At 44.1% G+C, this 17,601-nt stretch overlaps 1 protein-coding gene across 1 annotated transcript in view; it reads right to left on the bottom strand.

Moving 5' to 3' along the window:
• Positions 1-17,601, bottom strand: part of LOC140362046 (dolichyl-diphosphooligosaccharide--protein glycosyltransferase subunit STT3B) — a 140,882-nt gene that overhangs the window by 28,815 nt on the left and 94,466 nt on the right. Inside the window, exons 6-7 of the mRNA XM_072448066.1 lie at positions 9,766-9,864; positions 2,019-2,165 (exon numbers count right to left, since the gene is read on the bottom strand). Coding sequence (XP_072304167.1) covers positions 2,019-2,165; positions 9,766-9,864 — 246 coding nt within the window. The remainder of the gene's footprint in view (positions 1-2,018; positions 2,166-9,765; positions 9,865-17,601) is intronic.

Raw genomic sequence — 17,601 nt, 5'->3', positions numbered from 1 at the left:
CCAGAACAGCACAAAGAATAACTCCAGTCTCTACTTATTCCATTGTGAAGTTAAAATAAAGTGAATTCTTTGGTCATTATACACATATTGGCCCCAGATCACACACAAAAACACAAACTTAACTATAAACAACAATAATTGGAATTAATTCAGTCTTAATAACTTCCAAAGCAGCCACTAAATCAGAAAAATGAAAAAACAACAAGCAACCAGTTTTTTAAGCAGCATTATTTCCTCCACAAACATCAAACTATCTTACCCTGCATAAAAAGCTGCAAACCCCGTGCTTTTGATCCGTGTTCTGTTTTCTGTTTTCAATTTGCCTATTTCAGTCTTTTTGTCAGTTCTCCTGGACGCGTTTAAGATAAAAGAACCTTTATTCGTCCTAAAATGTGGGAACGCCAATTAAACCAAACGTGAACTTTGAACAAAATCCCTTTGATGAAACAGAAATCACAAATCTAATCGCAATCACAAATTAAGTCAGACAAATCGTAATTGGGTATTTTCCCCAAATCGTTCAGCCCTAGATTAAAAACACAAAAAACAGATCAAACCAAGACTAAGCCAGACTAAACCAGGACTTAACCAGGATGCCAGAACCATTTTAATACTTTGGTGTTCACAAATGGGAAAACCAAAACTTTATTGCCATTTTTTGTGGAAAACGACATGATTTTTTGAAGACTAACAATGACTGACAAAAAACAAACTCTGTCCAACTGACCTCTGCCAAACGGGCTGTTAATCCACCAAATTGGAGTTGAAGCATTTTAACACTTTGCGAAGCAGATGGAGGATTTGAGTGGGATTTATCTGAGCAGCAGTTTCCCCCAACGTGTTTTCAAAAAATGTTGTGTGTGCAGCTAAACGCACCGGGGAACCATCGCTAACTAACACTCCATATAAATAAAATATTACACAGAACTAAGCGCCCGCAGACCTGGCGCTAAAATATTACAGCGGTTTAGAGCTTATAGGAAAGGGAGGACATTTGGCTGCGTTTTTTGAAGACTTTGTAGCAGAATCGGCACAATTCTTCATTCATTTTTTGGTTGGTGCAATGATTCCAAAAAGCTGATTTCTTTGGGAGTTTTGAAGGAAACGCACAGCAAACCAGGAGCTCCTCATCAGAGCTGCAGCTTTGGAGAGGATCTGACCCACGCGTTTACACGTAATACCTCCTTTGTGCGAGATGTCAACGTCGAGGGTAAAGCTGGGGATTTGCTATTAACCTTTTTACAAGAGCGAAGTCGCGCCTCCGAGCTTTACATATGCAAGTGCGGTTTAGGTGCTCAAAGGGAGGAATAGCAACAGAATGAAGAGTAAAACAACATTATTCCAGTAGAAGTTCAACGTACTGGTTCAGGAAAGTGTTTATATTTATCATTTGAAGTCTACGCTGATTGTAATTGGAAGGTCAGACAATTTAACAATGAACCAAATTGCTCAGCATGAAGATGAAAAGACTAAATTGTATCTGAGGGAAAGGCACAAAAAAACACAAATGTTCAAATCATTGCATATTGTCAGCATTTAAAGCTTTCGTCACTGTAGAAGAACTAGACCAGTCAAAACCAGTAAGAGACGGTTAAACCTACAGTAAAATAGACGTAGAAGTACGGTCTAAAGTAAAGAGAAGTACAATTTTATGACAACTAAATGTATTTATGTGGGAAATAAAATCAACATAAATACATATTTTAAGGCAAGTCTCTCTCCTATTTTCATTTTTGTCATTAGTCTGTTAGAAAAAAAACTATAAATGTGAGGACAAACACACTAGGGCAGCTAAGAAAAATACATATCGGCGCACAAATATCGGCTCAAATTTCACCCTCAGACCGATACCGATGTCACAGAAACCATTACATTATGACTGATCCCAAGCACCGAGTGAGACAGTGTTGTGTCCCGGCGACAAAACGGCATAAAACACAAGAAAAGGAAACCTCCCGACTGCACTATACAGTTTGTCTTTGAGTAAACTCCCACGCGAATATCATAAGCATACACACCTGTATACGTGAGATAAATGACGGTGAGGAAGACGGCGCCGGCGGCCAGAGACACCCCGAGGAAGAAGAGCGTCTGAAACTCCTGTTTGGTCAGTCTGTCCTTCAGGTACAGCAGGAAGGCGTAGGCTTGAAGCAGCGCGAACACACCTGGGAATACAAAGACGACAACACAAAGGCACGATCAAAAAAACGGGGAAGACGGACGCAGGAAATGCGAGGCCGGACCCCCCGCGGCGAACAAAGCGACGTTTCACCGCAATCCGGAAGCTCGCTCGTCAAATTGGCAGCGTTCTTGACAAAGCCGAGCGTGATGGCGCCGCGGGCTCTTCAGGCAGATGCAGCGGCGGGAGCACCGAGGGAGGACGTGCTATTTGTAACGCCGGGAAGACACCGGGAATAAACATACTTTCCCGGTCTTGGACGAACTTTACATGCGAGATCCAAAAAGACTGTTCTCATTGCAGTTAGAGGATACTCGGTAGTACGTTCATGAAAAAAGCTGTGGAGAAAAGGAAGATCTTTGGTGTGGAATTCTTTTGAACCACTGCAAGAAAAGTGTGTCTTGAAGTAGGGCAGAACAATGTCTGAAGAGATCTAAAGTACAAGGTCAACAGGGTTTTTGTACATAGTGCGAGTGAGTAGGATGTACTGATCAGAATCAGAATCAGAAAAGGTTTATTGACATAGGAACTTGCTCAGGTGATTCAGTGCAACATACAATGGACAATGATAAAAACAAAATAGAATCAAATAGAGCATGCATTAAGGAAAAACAATTTAAATTGACTTCAAGATAAAAAAAATAGGCTTACTATGTACACAAAATGTACAATTGAGTTTACATATGTAGTGCAGAAAGTGAACAGTGCAGTGGGTGATTCAATTTTGGTTAAAGTGACAGTGTTTAAGAAGTGTTCACAAGTCCAAGGGCAAAGGGAAAGAAACTGATCCTGTGGCTCTGGTTTGGATGGACTGTAGCCTCCTGCCTGAGGAGAGTGGCCTCCTGGCAGAGGGGAAGGGCCTCCTGGCGGCCACGGCAGAGGGGAGTAGCCTCCTGGCAGAGGGGAGTGGCCTCCTGGCGGCCACGGCAGAGGGGAGTAGCCTCCTGGCAGAGGGGAGTGGCCTCCTGGCGGCCACGGCAGAGGGGAGTAGCCTCCTGGCAGAGGGGAGTGGCCTCCTGGCAGAGGAGAGTGGTCTCCTGGCAGAGGAGAGTGGCCTCCTGGCAGAGGAGAGTGGCCTCCTGGCAGAAGGGAGTGGCCTCCTGGCAGAGGGGAGTGGCCTCCTGGCAGAGGGGAGTGGCCTCCTGGCAGAGGGGAGTGGCCTCCTGGCAGAGGGGAGTGGTCTCCTGGCGGCCACGGCAGAGGGGAGTGGCCTCCTGGCAGAGGAGAGTGGCCTCCTGGCAGAGGGCAGTGGTCTCCTGGCGGCCACGGCAGAGGGGAGTGGCCTCTTGGCAGAGGGGAGTGGCCTCCTGGCAGAGGGGAGTGGCCTCCTGGCAGAGGGGAGTGGCCTCCTGGCAGAGGGGAGTGGCCTCCTGGCGGCCACGGCAGAGGGGAGTGGCCTCCTGGCAGAGGGGAGTGGCCTCCTGGCAGAGGGGAGTGGCCTCCTGGCAGAGGAGAGTGGCCTCCTGGCAGAGGAGAGTGGCCTCCTGGCAGAAGGGAGTGGCCTCCTGGCAGAGGGGAGTGGCCTCCTGGCAGAGGGGAGTGGCCTCCTGGCAGAGGGGAGTGGCCTCCTGGCGGCCACGGCAGAGGGGAGTAGCCTCCTGGCAGAGGGGAGTGGCCTCCTGGCGGCCACGGCAGAGGGGAGTAGCCTCCTGGCAGAGGGGAGTGGCCTCCTGGCAGAGGAGAGTGGCCTCCTGGCAGAGGAGAGTGGTCTCCTGGCAGAGGAGAGTGGCCTCCTGGCAGAGGAGAGTGGCCTCCTGGCAGAAGGGAGTGGCCTCCTGGCAGAGGGGAGTGGCCTCCTGGCAGAGGGGAGTGGCCTCCTGGCAGAGGGGAGTGGCCTCCTGGCAGAGGGGAGTGGCCTCCTGGCAGAGGGGAGTGGTCTCCTGGCGGCCACGGCAGAGGGGAGTGGCCTCCTGGCAGAGGAGAGTGGCCTCCTGGCAGAGGGCAGTGGTCTCCTGGCGGCCACGGCAGAGGGGAGTGGCCTCTTGGCAGAGGGGAGTGGCCTCCTGGCAGAGGGGAGTGGCCTCCTGGCAGAGGGGAGTGGCCTCCTGGCAGAGGGGAGTGGCCTCCTGGCGGCCACGGCAGAGGGGAGTGGCCTCCTGGCGGCCACGGCAGAGGGGAGTGGCCTCCTGGCAGAGGGGAGTGGCCTCCTGGCAGAGGGGAGTGGCCTCCTGGCAGAGGAGAGTGGCCTCCTGGCAGAGGAGAGTGGCCTCCTGGCAGAGGAGAGTGGCCTCCTGGCAGAAGGGAGTGGCCTCCTGGCAGAGGGGAGTGGCCTCCTGGCAGAGGGGAGTGGCCTCCTGGCAGAGGGGAGTGGCCTCCTGGCAGAGGAGAGTGGCCTCCTGGCAGAGGAGAGTGGCCTCCTGGCAGAAGGGAGTGGCCTCCTGGCAGAGGGGAGTGGCCTCCTAGCAGAGGGGAGTGGCCTCCTGGCAGAGGGGAGTGGCCTCCTGGCAGAGGAGAGTGGCTCAAATAGTCGGTGCCCAGGGTGAGAAGGGTCGGCTGTGATCAGACCTGCTCGTCCCAGAGCCCTGGAGACGTACAGGTCCTGCAGAGATGGAAGTCTGCAGTCGATCACCTTCTCAGCAGAGGCACAATGCGCTGTAGTCTCTGTTTGTCCCTGGCTGTGGCTCCAGCGTACCACATGGTGATGGAGGAGGTGAGGACGGACTCAATGATAGTTGTGTTAAACTGCACCATCGTCAGCTTGGCTTTCCTCAGCGGCTGCAGGAAGTACATCCTCTGCTGGGCCTTCTTGAGGAGGGAGCTGATGGTGGTGCAGAGAAGTGAATATTGAGATATTGACAACATTGTGGCAGCAAAATTGCCATATTGTTGTTGTCTGCTCTCGGTACTAAGCTGTAGGAATTTGGGTCAAACATAGTAGTTCTGAGTTTACTTCAGAGGAAAAAGTCAGGATGATATATCCCATGATTCATTGTGCCGCCTCACCATCAGAGCCGCCGTTAGAGCCAATAGGATCACAGTCGCACATGGATGGAACAGCGGTGTTTGCAAAGAGCAATTCATGGATTAGAGACAAAAGCTGACAGAGAATAAATTAATAAATAAAAATCACTTTGGCACTCTTTTTGAATAGAATGCTACAAGCTTGGCAAACCTATTTTTAGGCAGTTTCTTCCACTCTTCATTGCAAAACCTCCCAACTCCAATAAGTTCACAGCCATCTTCAGATCTCCAGAGATGCTGCATTGGGTTCATGTCTTGGCTCTGGTTGGATCACTCAAAGACGTTCACAGAGTCGTCCTTTTGCCCCCCCCCACTGTTCTCTGGCTGTGTCTTTAGGGGTCTTTGTGTTGTTGAAGATGAAACTTCACCCTGTGCACATGTGCTTTTATGTTTTTTTATTTTTTAATACATTTGCAAAGAATCCTAACAACTTTACTTCATGTTGTCATTATGGTGTATTTATGGGGTATTGATTGTAGGATTTTGAGGCAAATAATACATTTGATCAATTTTGGAATAAGGCTGTAACTTAACAAAAATGTGGAAAAAGTGATGAATTTTCCGGATTAAATACTAGCTCTGATGATTTTTTTTTAGTATTGATACTTGTTCAAATGGATATCTAGTTTTGATAGTTTTGACAACCCTATTTTATACTACTATTCTTAAATAAACCATGATTTACTCATATTTTTGAAGTAAATAAAACTTGTACATTTTAGTTTCAACACAAATGAAATTACTGTGTCAAAAATGATATCACAATACCACAATAATATCAATATTGCAGTACTTCACAGTCATATCACAATCTTTTCCAGTATCAGGCGGCCATGACCGTTTGATACAAGGTGCTGTCACTTCACAGACATGAAAGCTTCAATGCGTTAGCTTCAAATCCGTGTCTGAATAACATTGCGACGAACGGCTAAAGCAAGATAAAACTTGACCTTTTCTATCCACATCCTACACAAACATAATCGTGCCAAAAATACCTGCCCGTGCCCCTCGCTGTCCCAAAGGTGAGCTAAGGCCTCTGCCCCCGTCCCGTCTGCCGCTGACACACTGTGCCCCACACACACACACACACACACCCCAGCGGGACAGACAGGTTCGTGCCTCCCCCTCCCTCTCGACTCCCACTGCGGCCCCTCCATGCCCCCACCAGATGTTCCAAGCAGCTGCTGCCATGGCGACACCCCCCCCCCCCCCCCCCACACACACACACTTCCTGCCACCAACTAAGAGGAAACAAGGAGAGCGGACAGGAAAGCATGCCAACGCTGTCACAAAAAAAAAGACGAAAAATAGTTTGAAAGTTGCTGAGGAAAACTGTATATGGAGAAGGTGCTTTGGAGATGGAAGAAAAACCGGCAATGACTCGTGTATTCTCAATCTGGAGGCGCATGAAAGCGGCCATCCGAACTGTCAGCGAGCAGATGGGGCCCGTTGTCGAGAAGCGAAACCGAACGAGCTTTAATAAACTCCCCACGAGCCAAATATGAAAAGTACTTACAGCGCGGTAAAGCCCATGTCTGCGCATGGGTTTTCACCACCGTTCTGCAAATACATTCCAGGAAGTGTTGGCGCGCGGCTGTCAGAGCCGGGACTCACTGTAGGGGCCATGTTTGTCATCAGCGGCTTTAGGTAACGAGGTAAACGAACATGTGTGAAATAAGAAGATGGACCAGAGGGAGGCGCTTCTTCACGCGACGCAAAGAGTGACAGACGCAATGGAGATCAACAATTATAGAAACGCATAAATATTGTCACAGTTCTGGTTCAAATCGCTCCAAATGTCAAGATTATCAGGTTAATCAAGGTCATAGAATAATCGTATGAAGCAAAATATAATAATCGTGACAATTTTAGAGGCGAAATGAAGTATTTTTAGTTCAATCTGTAGTCCAGAAAATAAACCCAATTTTAAATAAGTTTTTTAACTGCCCGTTTTTGTCACATTTAACTTTATTTTGTCCGTCACAAAGTTCAATTCCGTAAAGTCGTTCACAAACTTGAGGAAGAGTAACTTGTCAGACAACCGGAATGAAAGGAGATGTAATATTTCACTGTTGTTTAGTCGCAGTCTCAATAATCGTTACATCGTCATGTTTTTTCTCACAATAATCGTAACACTAACATTTGATATTGTGACATCCCCAACTCTAAAATATAGATGAACGCTGTATCGATACTAAGAATATCAGCAACAAAGGCCACAAATAGGGATGTCAAGACTATTTGATTAATCGATAATTGTGGTTATTTCACAGTATAAACGTTTCTGAAGTAATAAGATGCCAACATTTCAAACTCAATTTGAATACTAAGGAATGCTCGATAAGTTCAGACCGTGATTTTCAACACGAGATGATCACACTTTCTTTATGTTTCCATGTAGTCTCATCCTCTGTTTGATAAAGCTGAAGATTATGATTATTATAACTGCTCAGGAAAGGTCACATTTTCTCCCGTTTGTGATCTTTTCATCAGTACTTGTTTTAATATTTGAAAGAAAATTACGGATTTCTTCTCATAATCGTTGTAACACTGAAGTTTAATACCAAGACAATCTTAAATTAAAAAGGGACAGATATTTACATTATTGTCTTCCTAACGAGTGCATAAAGTAATATTTGTGCACTTTTGTGGCTCATTCTACAACTCAGTCCCATTTGAGTGACAATTCAACATTTATAGGCAACGTTTATGCAAATTCCTGATGGATTACCAAAAATATTGCTTGAATACTGTCATCTGAATAATAAAAAGACTACGAGAATGGGATAGAAAAGTGTTTGTGGATTCAATTTTATACACGATTCCATATAATATCACCAGTTTATACTGTTATTGCTCCAAACGCTCCGTCGGACAGCCAATGTTTCACAGTCGTGCATTTGTTTGTATTTTACACCAACTTTTCTGAACTACACTCCATAATCAAACGTCTCTTTACATTTCAATCAGCCTGAAAAACATACAGATGATGAACCGGTGCAAAAGAACGCCTTAAACACCTCACGGCGCTGATGTTACGCTCTGATATACTATAAAAGCACGTTCCAAAAGTGCCTCCAGTAGTGTGTGATTTGACTGTGGTTTTTGGGCCACCTGGGGAAGTCCAATATTTACTCTTCTTTAAGCTCTACCCTTGAAGGAAAAATCTCCGGCTTAAGCTGTTAAACTCCCCGCTATGATTACCAACTAGTGTCTGCGGAATGCTGCGATCGAAGAGGTGGATGGCACTTTCCCCGCCGAGAAAGGCACAAAACATCAAGTGGGACGAAGCAAAACGTGTCACGGTGATTAAGAGGATTAATCAAATGGGTTTTAGGTTTAGATTAGACATTGAGCGAGTCTGTTATTTACGCATCTCGATTTGAACAAATGAGGGAACAGAAATATCTAAAGGTCGTGTTGAAACGAGAGGCATCGGAAGTTGATTTTCATGTAAAATACTTGCTCTACCTGGTTATTATTATCATATTAGAGCCGCACGGAATTGGAAATGATTGCGAAAACAAGACTAAATCGAGTCTAATTTAGATTGAATAAGGAAAATGGTGTAGAAAATCTGCCTTTTTTAAAAACAGTACATTTCTGTCGGATGGAGGAGTTTGGTGTTATTGATATATTTATTAGTTAGTTATTATTACTTTAGCCATTATTGCGATATTGGTACTTTTGGGATACATTGTGCAAAAATATCCTAGTTCAGAGGTAAATGCTCTGTCTTGAAATGAATTGACAATGTAAATCTGTCTTGCCACAAAATAATCAATAATTATATAATCAAAAGTTGTCATTACAAATAAACATACAAATCTGCCCTTCATGACCTTTAAAAAAAAAAATAATAATAATATTTCTTGAGGGAATGATTAATCGGAATAATTGTGACTAATAAACTATAAAAAAAAAATCATATTTTGATCATCGTAATCATTGACTTTAAAACACAAGCCCTTTTCTAACAAAGACTGTGACATTATCAAATCAAAACTTCGAAAACAATCGGATTTACATAAATAATACACAATATTCATAAATGTCCTCTAAGTCTTTAGTCGACGTACAATTAGGAATGTCACAATATCAAACATGTTCACAGTTTTACAATTATTCATGATTATTGGCACTTTGATTAAACAGATGTGAAAACCTTCTTCGTTCCCAAGGTTTAATTATTCACTTGTTTTGAAATCAAACTTTCTGAATGAAAAAGTAATTATTTTGTCACAAACAGCCTCACAAAAAAGTACTAAGCTTGCTTTTTTGGAGAATAGATAGAACTGAAAAAACAGTTTTGATCATGTTTTAATTCTTACGATCATATTGTGACCTGAATAATCCTGATAAGTGAATCATTGTAACATCCTTATGTACAATAGAAATAACGCTGAGTAGTCGACTACTTAAATAATCATTACGCACTTTCGAGGTTTTGTTCCATCACTTCCTCTTTGCAGCTGAACATTTAATACGTTTAAGAGAAATAAATACATATAAAGAACGATTTCAGATGACGTAAACATCAAAAACAACACCTTTGTGTTGAAAATAACCGTATGCACTCCCCGATGAACAGGAAACATGTTCTCTTGGAAGGGGGCGGGGCTTACCTGCAGCCGCCATGTGCTCGCTCGTCCTGATTGGCTGAAACCCGACAAAGGGGATCTGCATCGACAGCACGAGACCCACGATGTAGAACGTGCTGTACGCTGTAACAAGAACACAAGGAGAAGTCAAGTTTGACACCTTCAAAGATCTACTTTTTAAGATATTTTCAAGACATTTAACGTTTGTATCGATGTTGTTTTCGCCGCTTTGCGCTCGCACCTCCAAGGAAGTAAACACAACAGCTGAACGGCTGATGGAAGGGGAACTGATTGGTAACCTTGGCGGCTTAATTAAGATTTCATACTGTTCCCCCAAAATAGTACGGCTCGGTTGTGACGCCGCGGCACCTGCTCAAAGCAATCTCCGTCTCCTTCTCGCTCGTTGGATATTGACTCAAGAAAAGAGACGAGGAATTGCGGGGGAAGACGCAGACCGAGGCGGCGAGGTCTTTTATTAAAGCGGTTTCTTTCACTGTGACGGAGACTCTTGGCATGATTTTCAAAGCACAAAAAACCCATTGAGAAGGTAATTCCAGAGTCGATTTTATTTATTATTGGACAAGGCAGTGGGAGTGAAGGGATCTACGGACTGGCAAAACCTCTCTTTAAATGTACTTTCGTTTATTCTTCTTGAATGTTTACGTCAGTATTGTCTTCTATGTTCTTGTTAATTTAATCCACACAGCAGCCAAATCCTCCTATACTGAAGCCTAGTGATGAATTATGCCGTTTTTTCAACATATTCACTATAAAAAATTGTGTCAATTGAATCCACCTTTGGGTCTGTCGTCGTTTAGAATTTCAGAATTTGTGCAGTTGTAATTTAGAGTCGATGGACCAAAGTTTGGACAAAAAGCCTGGTTTTCTTTGGGCTTTGGGTGAAAAAGGTGCATTATGTAGTTTTTCTGAGCGTTCGCCGCCTGCTTTAGAGATGCTATTGTTTTGTCTTGAATGTTCTCCAGCATGGCATTAATTAACGTTTTAATTATCTTGCATTTACACAATTAAAAGGTGTTTATGTGGCTCAAAAATAAATACCTTGAAAAAGTTGTAGATATTTGCCAAACATTGGTCTGAATGGGACAGATTAAAGATTTGACCTGAGAGTTACAACAGTATTTCTGAACAACAAAAAGGGCTCGTTTCATTACAATTGTGGGGGCGACTTGTGGAACAGCAGCTTATCTGAGAAAAAAAAACAAACAAAAAAGTGCCAATTTAAATCCATAAAAAAAATTAAAAGTTGTAAAAAAAATTGGTTTTCGGTAGAGAAAAATGATCTTCAATGTATTTAGAAAAAGTGATGAGACTGAAAAGAGGAAGGATCTACTAAAGTACAACAGTTTCACCTTCTCCTTTTCAAATATATTTTTATCTAACCTCAACATTTCTTTAATTTATTCCTATATATGCTGCGATCTCTGAAAAAGAGCTCTCGATCTCAATGGGTTACCATGGGTTACATAAAGGATACTACATTAAAAAAGAGTCTGAAGGAAAGAATGAAAAAAGAAAAACATGCATTCCTCTCAGCACCTCTCCACAGATCTGACTTGTAACCTGGCCTGAGATGGGGTCGCCTAAATCCGAAACAGAATCAAGAATCAGAAAAAGGAGATTCTGGTTCAGGCCAGGTTACCAGTCAGACCTGCGGAGAGGCGCTGAGATGAACGCACGTTTTTCTTTCTTTTTAGACGCTTTTCCTTTGCATTTATGAACCCTTAACAGAGACCATAACGCCGAGACTGATTCACCTGCTCGTCTCCATGGCAACAGATCCATTTAACGCTTTGGTTTCAACGCTTGCCTGGGTTGAATGTGTATGTTCTGATGTTCTGATCCTTCTTTTGGAAGTGCTTCACGCCGCTGCCTTCACTGACCTCCTCCGTATCGTTCAATTATGTTTATCATATAAGGCCCGGGCGGTTTGTACGAGTCGGCTCTGGTTAACGGCTCCACCTTGCCCCATAAGTCAGCGCAGAGTAAAAAAAAAAAAGAGAGAGAGAGGAGACGGGACAGATAAAATATTGGTGCGATACTGGCGCTGTGTGAAATATGATACTAATCTGATGCGTTTATAGCCAGAGGTATGAATCCATTCTCAGCATACATCATTCAAAGGCTAAAGGTGGATGGGAGCGCGAGGAACAATAAAGACTCCAAAACGTTGCTCGGCGCTTAAAAGCTGAACAACGTGATTTCGCTCCTGCAGTTTCGACGATCGGTCTTTAGACTTTCTAAGAACTTACTGACCCCATAGGTATTTTAGGGCCGTTAATGTGTTGCCTCGCGCGATTAATCCCGGGAAATCAACGCATTAATCACATGTCCGTTTTGACCGATCACGCTCGCTTAGATTACGCAGGGAGGTTAACCTGAGCGAGGGAGGAGCACATGACACGAATGAAACGAGTGAAACGGGCCAAACTTAAAAGAACAAGAGAACACTACAGCAGCTACAGCAGCAGCAGCAGCAGCAGCAGCAGCAGCAGCAGCAGCAGCAGCAGCAGCAGCAGCAGCATGTGTCACCATCACACTGTCATTACGGCCTTTATCCCACTAAAGCTGTCGTCTGGTCGAGGGTCTAACCCAAACCCACTCGGCCATATCACAATATATGGCGAGAGTATCGGTACAGCTACAAACTAAATACATTAGGTCCTCCATCCGACAGAAATGCATGTTTGCAAAAGAAAATGTTCCTTATTCAGTCTCAATTAGCGCTGGATTTGTCTAAGTTTTTGTTTTGACATAGGTTGACTAAACAATAAGGCATTAAATTAACCAAATAATAATGAAATCTGAGTATGTAACAGTAGCATAGCACGTCGCAATAATTTCCAATGTTGTGCAGCCTTAATATTGATCAGTAATTATTTCTAATTTATTCTCATTCGAGTTGAATTCCTCCAAGTTACAGTTTTTCAGTTTTAAATTATTAGGTTTTTCTGACTTTCAAAAATCAGTGGCCTTAATTTCTTGTTAAAAATACGCAACATATTCTTCCTGTTATATTGAACTTTTAAGCCAATGGAAAGGAACTGGAGGTAGTCCTCAGGGCTGGAGAGCCGGTTATGATTGTTTCATTTTTGGAAGTATTTTGAGACAGAAGCAGGTCAAAGCTCTCACTGTGAAGAGGCCATCACTTATTTACACACCTCTCAGACTCGCTCGAAAAGTGAGCACAACATATAATCATGAGCCAATGACACTTGACACTACACCATTCATTCAAACCACAACAGAGCAGAACACTCTGCTGCTGGAACTGAAGGTTTACTTTAAAGCACAGAGCGAAGGACAATGTGCAGTGTTTGGAGAGGTTAGAGTGGGTTTTAGTGTCAAGGTAGAAATCCACTTAAAGAGTGTATGCATCAGGAAAAAGGGGGGGAAATAATTAGGGGGAACCAAATTGAGGTAAGATAATTGATCTAATTATTATTAAATCTGTCAATGTTAAGAAGTCACTCTCACCCACAATTTAAATTATTTCAGCTGCTTTGTTTTCACAGAAGCCCGGTGCTGACTAGACCTGCTCAGCAGTCTGCTCCTTTGGAAAGTGTACTTTGGATGGACCACTGTAGATGTTTTAATGGTTAAGCAGAGTGATCACTCCTGTTGAGAAGACCGCATGAGCTCTGGACAGTTAGCAGTCAGTCTAAAGTAGCTTAGCCAGCTGTTATTTGACAAAAAAGCCTTTTAAGAACCTCTTTTTAGCACTTTTTTGCACATGGCAGATACTGTGCTGTTACTTCTACTACTGTAAAATGATGAAGAGCTTTGATGTGTGGTGTGAGAGTGTCACAGCAGATCCTGGGAAAACAGACATCTCAGTCCAGGAAAGTGCAGGAACAGCAAAGAGACTGCACAGAACCCTCAATCTCAGGGGCCTCTGGTAGAGGACCCGGGCTTAGAAAGAGGACGAGACCACCCGCAGAGGGAATTGTTAAAATACATGTGTATATACATACATATGTGTGTATCCTCACACAGACTCACATACATAAGTCATTTTGTGGGAAGAGGTAGATTATTTTCAGTGTATTTCAGTAGACGATGTATAGTAGAAGTAGATAATGTGATGGTGGTGAAATATTTGGTGGATGAGTTTGCGAGTGTGTTGAAGTGCATTAGAGAAGCTCTCTTGTATCTAAGGAAACCACGAACTGCAGGTTTATGAATGATGAATGATATGATGAATATTTTGGGCTCAGGGAGTAAGTCACATTTTTACTTATTTATATGAAAAAACCCTCTCAATTTCAAACTACAGTTAAAAGTATTACAAGTAGTAGTAGCAGTTTCTTTAACCAACAAGTAAAACTACTTAGGGCTTAAGAGGTGCACCTTGTAACTTCTGACTATCTCTCTTGTTGACAGTGTTGTTGCTATTGTATATTGAGCATTCAATATTTAAGTTAAAAAGACCATGTTAATATGTTTGGTACTTAAATGTAAACAACACTGATACTTATGAATATATGATCTGAATTGCTTTTAGAAATGTGATATCAACTAATTTGAAATGACTTTTCATCACCGGTCGAGTCACTGCAGACATGTAGTTGTTGGAGCTGCCTCAGGTGCAACCTTCACAGAGTCTAATTAAATGATACGCCATCTTTGACACTGCCGTAAATTAAACATCAACTTAATATGATTTAACTCTCACTCAATCAGTCCATCATCAAAGTCTAATTGGCTAATGATGTTGAAATACAAATATGTTATTTAAAAAAAGTATCTATGGAATCTAAAAGGAAGCTATGTCCCCTCACCTATGTTCCCTCACCTATGTCCCCTCACCTATGGTTCCCTCACCTATGTCCCCTCACCTATGGTCCCCTCACCTATGTGCCCTCACCTATGTCCCCTCACCTATGTGCCCTCACCTATGTTCCCTCACCTATGGTTCCCTCACCTATGGTCCCCTCACCTATGGTCCCCTCACCTATGTGCCCTCACCTATGTCCCCTCACCTATGGTCCCCTCACCTATGGTCCCCTCACCTATGGTCCCCTCACCTATGGTCCCCTCACCTATGTTCCCTCACCTATGTCCCCTCACCTATGTCCCCTCACCTATGGTCCCCTCACCTATGGTCCCCTCACCTATGGTCCCCTCACCTATGGTCCCCTCACCTATGTTCCCTCACCTATGTCCCCTCACCTATGGTCCCCTCACCTATGTCCCCTCACCTATGTTCCCTCACCTATGTGCCCTCACCTATGTCCCCTCACCTATGTCCCCTCACCTATGTGCCCTCACCTATGTGCCCTCACCTATGTGCCCTCACCTATGGTCCCCTCACCTATGTGCCCTCACCGTTGTCCCCTCACCTATGTCCCCTCACCTATGTGCCCTCACCTATGTGCCCTCACCTATGTGCCCTCACCTATGTTCCCTCACCTATGTTCCCTCACCTATGTCCCCTCACCTATGTGCCCTCACCTATGTTCCCTCACCTATGTCCCCTCACCTATGTGCCCTCACCTATGTGCCCTCACCTATGTGCCCTCACCTATGTGCCCTCACCTATGTCCCCTCACCTATGTGCCCTCACCTATGTTCCCTCACCTATGTCCCCTCACCTATGTGCCCTCACCTATGTGCCCTCACCTATGTGCCCTCACCTATGTGCCCTCACCTATGTTCCCTCACCTATGTGCCCTCACCTATGTGCCCTCACCTATGTGCCCTCACCTATGTTCCCTCACCTATGTCCCCTCACCTATGTTCCCTCACCTATGGTCCCCACACCTCACAAAACACTGTTAGACAACAATCTGCCTCATATTCACAGCAAAGAGATGAAAACGAGCAAATGTATCTGACATGCGCACACACAACTTTCTGAGCACAAAGTCATTGTAATTTTTCTTTAAAAGACCAAAACGTATCGGAGTAGTCTAAAAGGCTACTTCTTCTGTTCTGCCCAATATGGTAAAAATAGATCACAGGTCGGGCCATTCAAAAAAGCCTGGGAAAGGTGCTGTCCATGGCCGAACTTGAACAATAGCGGAGATAGTGCAAATTAAGATAAGATAAGCCATTATTTGTCCCACGATGGGGAAATTCCAGTGTTGCAACACAGAATGGGTATGGAAGTAAATAATAAAAAGCAGATTATAAAAAAAACACTCTTGTAGAAAAAAAATTTAAAAATAAAAACACTTTTTAAATATTAGTGTCAGCCAATTTGGACTGGCCCATCATAATAAAATGGGTTCAGATTTTGTGACGTGATCCAATTCTAGACCTATAGGTTCATCATCCGTTTAAACTAGGCAAGTTCCAGATCTGTTGCTATGATCTGCTGGTCTTTGCTTAAGCTTGTATTATACTTCCTGCATGTAAATTGCGTGTGGAGGGAAGTGGAGACGGCGTGGGCAGTATTTATAGTCGGTGCGCAGTTCATTCGGTGTCAAAGGTAGACGTCTGAGCGAGCTGCTATGAAGTAACATTCATTTCCACGTTGAACTATCCACATTGTTAATTTTTTCCCCTGAAAAACAGATCTGTGCTGACAGGGTGCGAGGGGGCGTGTCGGCAAAAATGACATTTCGCAGCGCGGTCCCTCTCGGACGCGTCAAGAATACCTTTAGACCTGCTGCTTCTCTTTTTATGTGACTGAGCCATATTGTTGTTGTTTTTTTCAGTGAAACAATAGATAGTTGAATAGTACCACTGTGTGGTGTTTGTGGCTTTTGGATATAAAAAAGTTGTGGTGCAGTTTAAGATTCTGGCCCCCAGAATAGCGCTCCAAAAAATCTGGCCCTTAAATGCATTAAAACGTTAACCTATTATTGAAACCTTTTACATGAAGTAAAATGGAGGCCATACTAACTTTTCAATACTTGATCTCGACAGATCTCAGAAGCTAAGCAAACTTGTGTCTGGTTAGTACTTGGGTGGGAGAGGACAGTAAGACCAGGAGCCACAGGGCGGCGGCAGGGGCAAGGCAAGTTTATATGTAGAGCACAATTCGAGTGCTTCACACAACGGGGAAAACAATGCATTAAAATCACAAAACCTTCATTTCTATTCCTTCGATTTAAAAGTTTTGCTGGCATGAATCATATATTTTGTGTCATCCACAAACAGAAACTCCAGACACTCTTTCCCATATTTATTTGACATTGCCAGCGTGACATGTGTCTCCGGAATGGGGGGGATTTCCCATGTTTGACAGTCCCTATACGTCAGCGCACTATCTGCCTCTGCACACGTCTGTGCTGAGCGTATGTATCTTTTACAACAACTCTCTCGTCGACGCTTCCACCTTATGCGTGGCGCTTTTGTATCTTTAACAACGGAGCCAGTCTTGTCTGCCCCCTCCCTAGATTTAGCTTTCGCTAAACTAATTGTCCCAGACAAAACTCAAACAAAGCTTTTAGTGTTAAAACTCGCCCTTGATCAGTGGGCAGGTGTGCCAGGCTCTACAGGGACTTTGCAGTGGCCTTCAATGCAATTCAATTAATTTTTGTAACGCCCAAAATCACAACAGCAGTTGTCTCAGAGGACGACAGTGAAAAACAGAATAAACAATGTTCATAGGGACTTGGCAATGTCCCAGGGTCCTCTGTCCTTAAGACCTGGAGGAGTTCCACAGTGAAGGAGAGATCTGACTCCCTCAGACGGACGAGAGATAGACACTGGAGCTGGAGCCAATCAGGAGGAGAACCAGTTCTTCCAGGCAGATGAAGAGCCACTCATATGTAGTAGAGACCGCTTCTTCAGGGACTCGAGGAGCATCTGGGTCCACAGGTCATCAATGTGCCTGTCCCACTAAGTGGCCTTGGTGCCGACTGACAATCTAACCAGCGCGTGTTCAGTGCA

The sequence above is a fragment of the Eucyclogobius newberryi genome, unplaced genomic scaffold (genome assembly GCF_026437365.1).
Source record: "Eucyclogobius newberryi isolate DKJ021-1_F unplaced genomic scaffold, fEucNew1.0.hap1 SCAF_16, whole genome shotgun sequence".
Lineage (NCBI taxonomy): Eukaryota > Metazoa > Chordata > Actinopteri > Gobiiformes > Gobiidae > Eucyclogobius > Eucyclogobius newberryi.
This window is presented reverse-complemented; position numbering and strand designations above follow the sequence as displayed.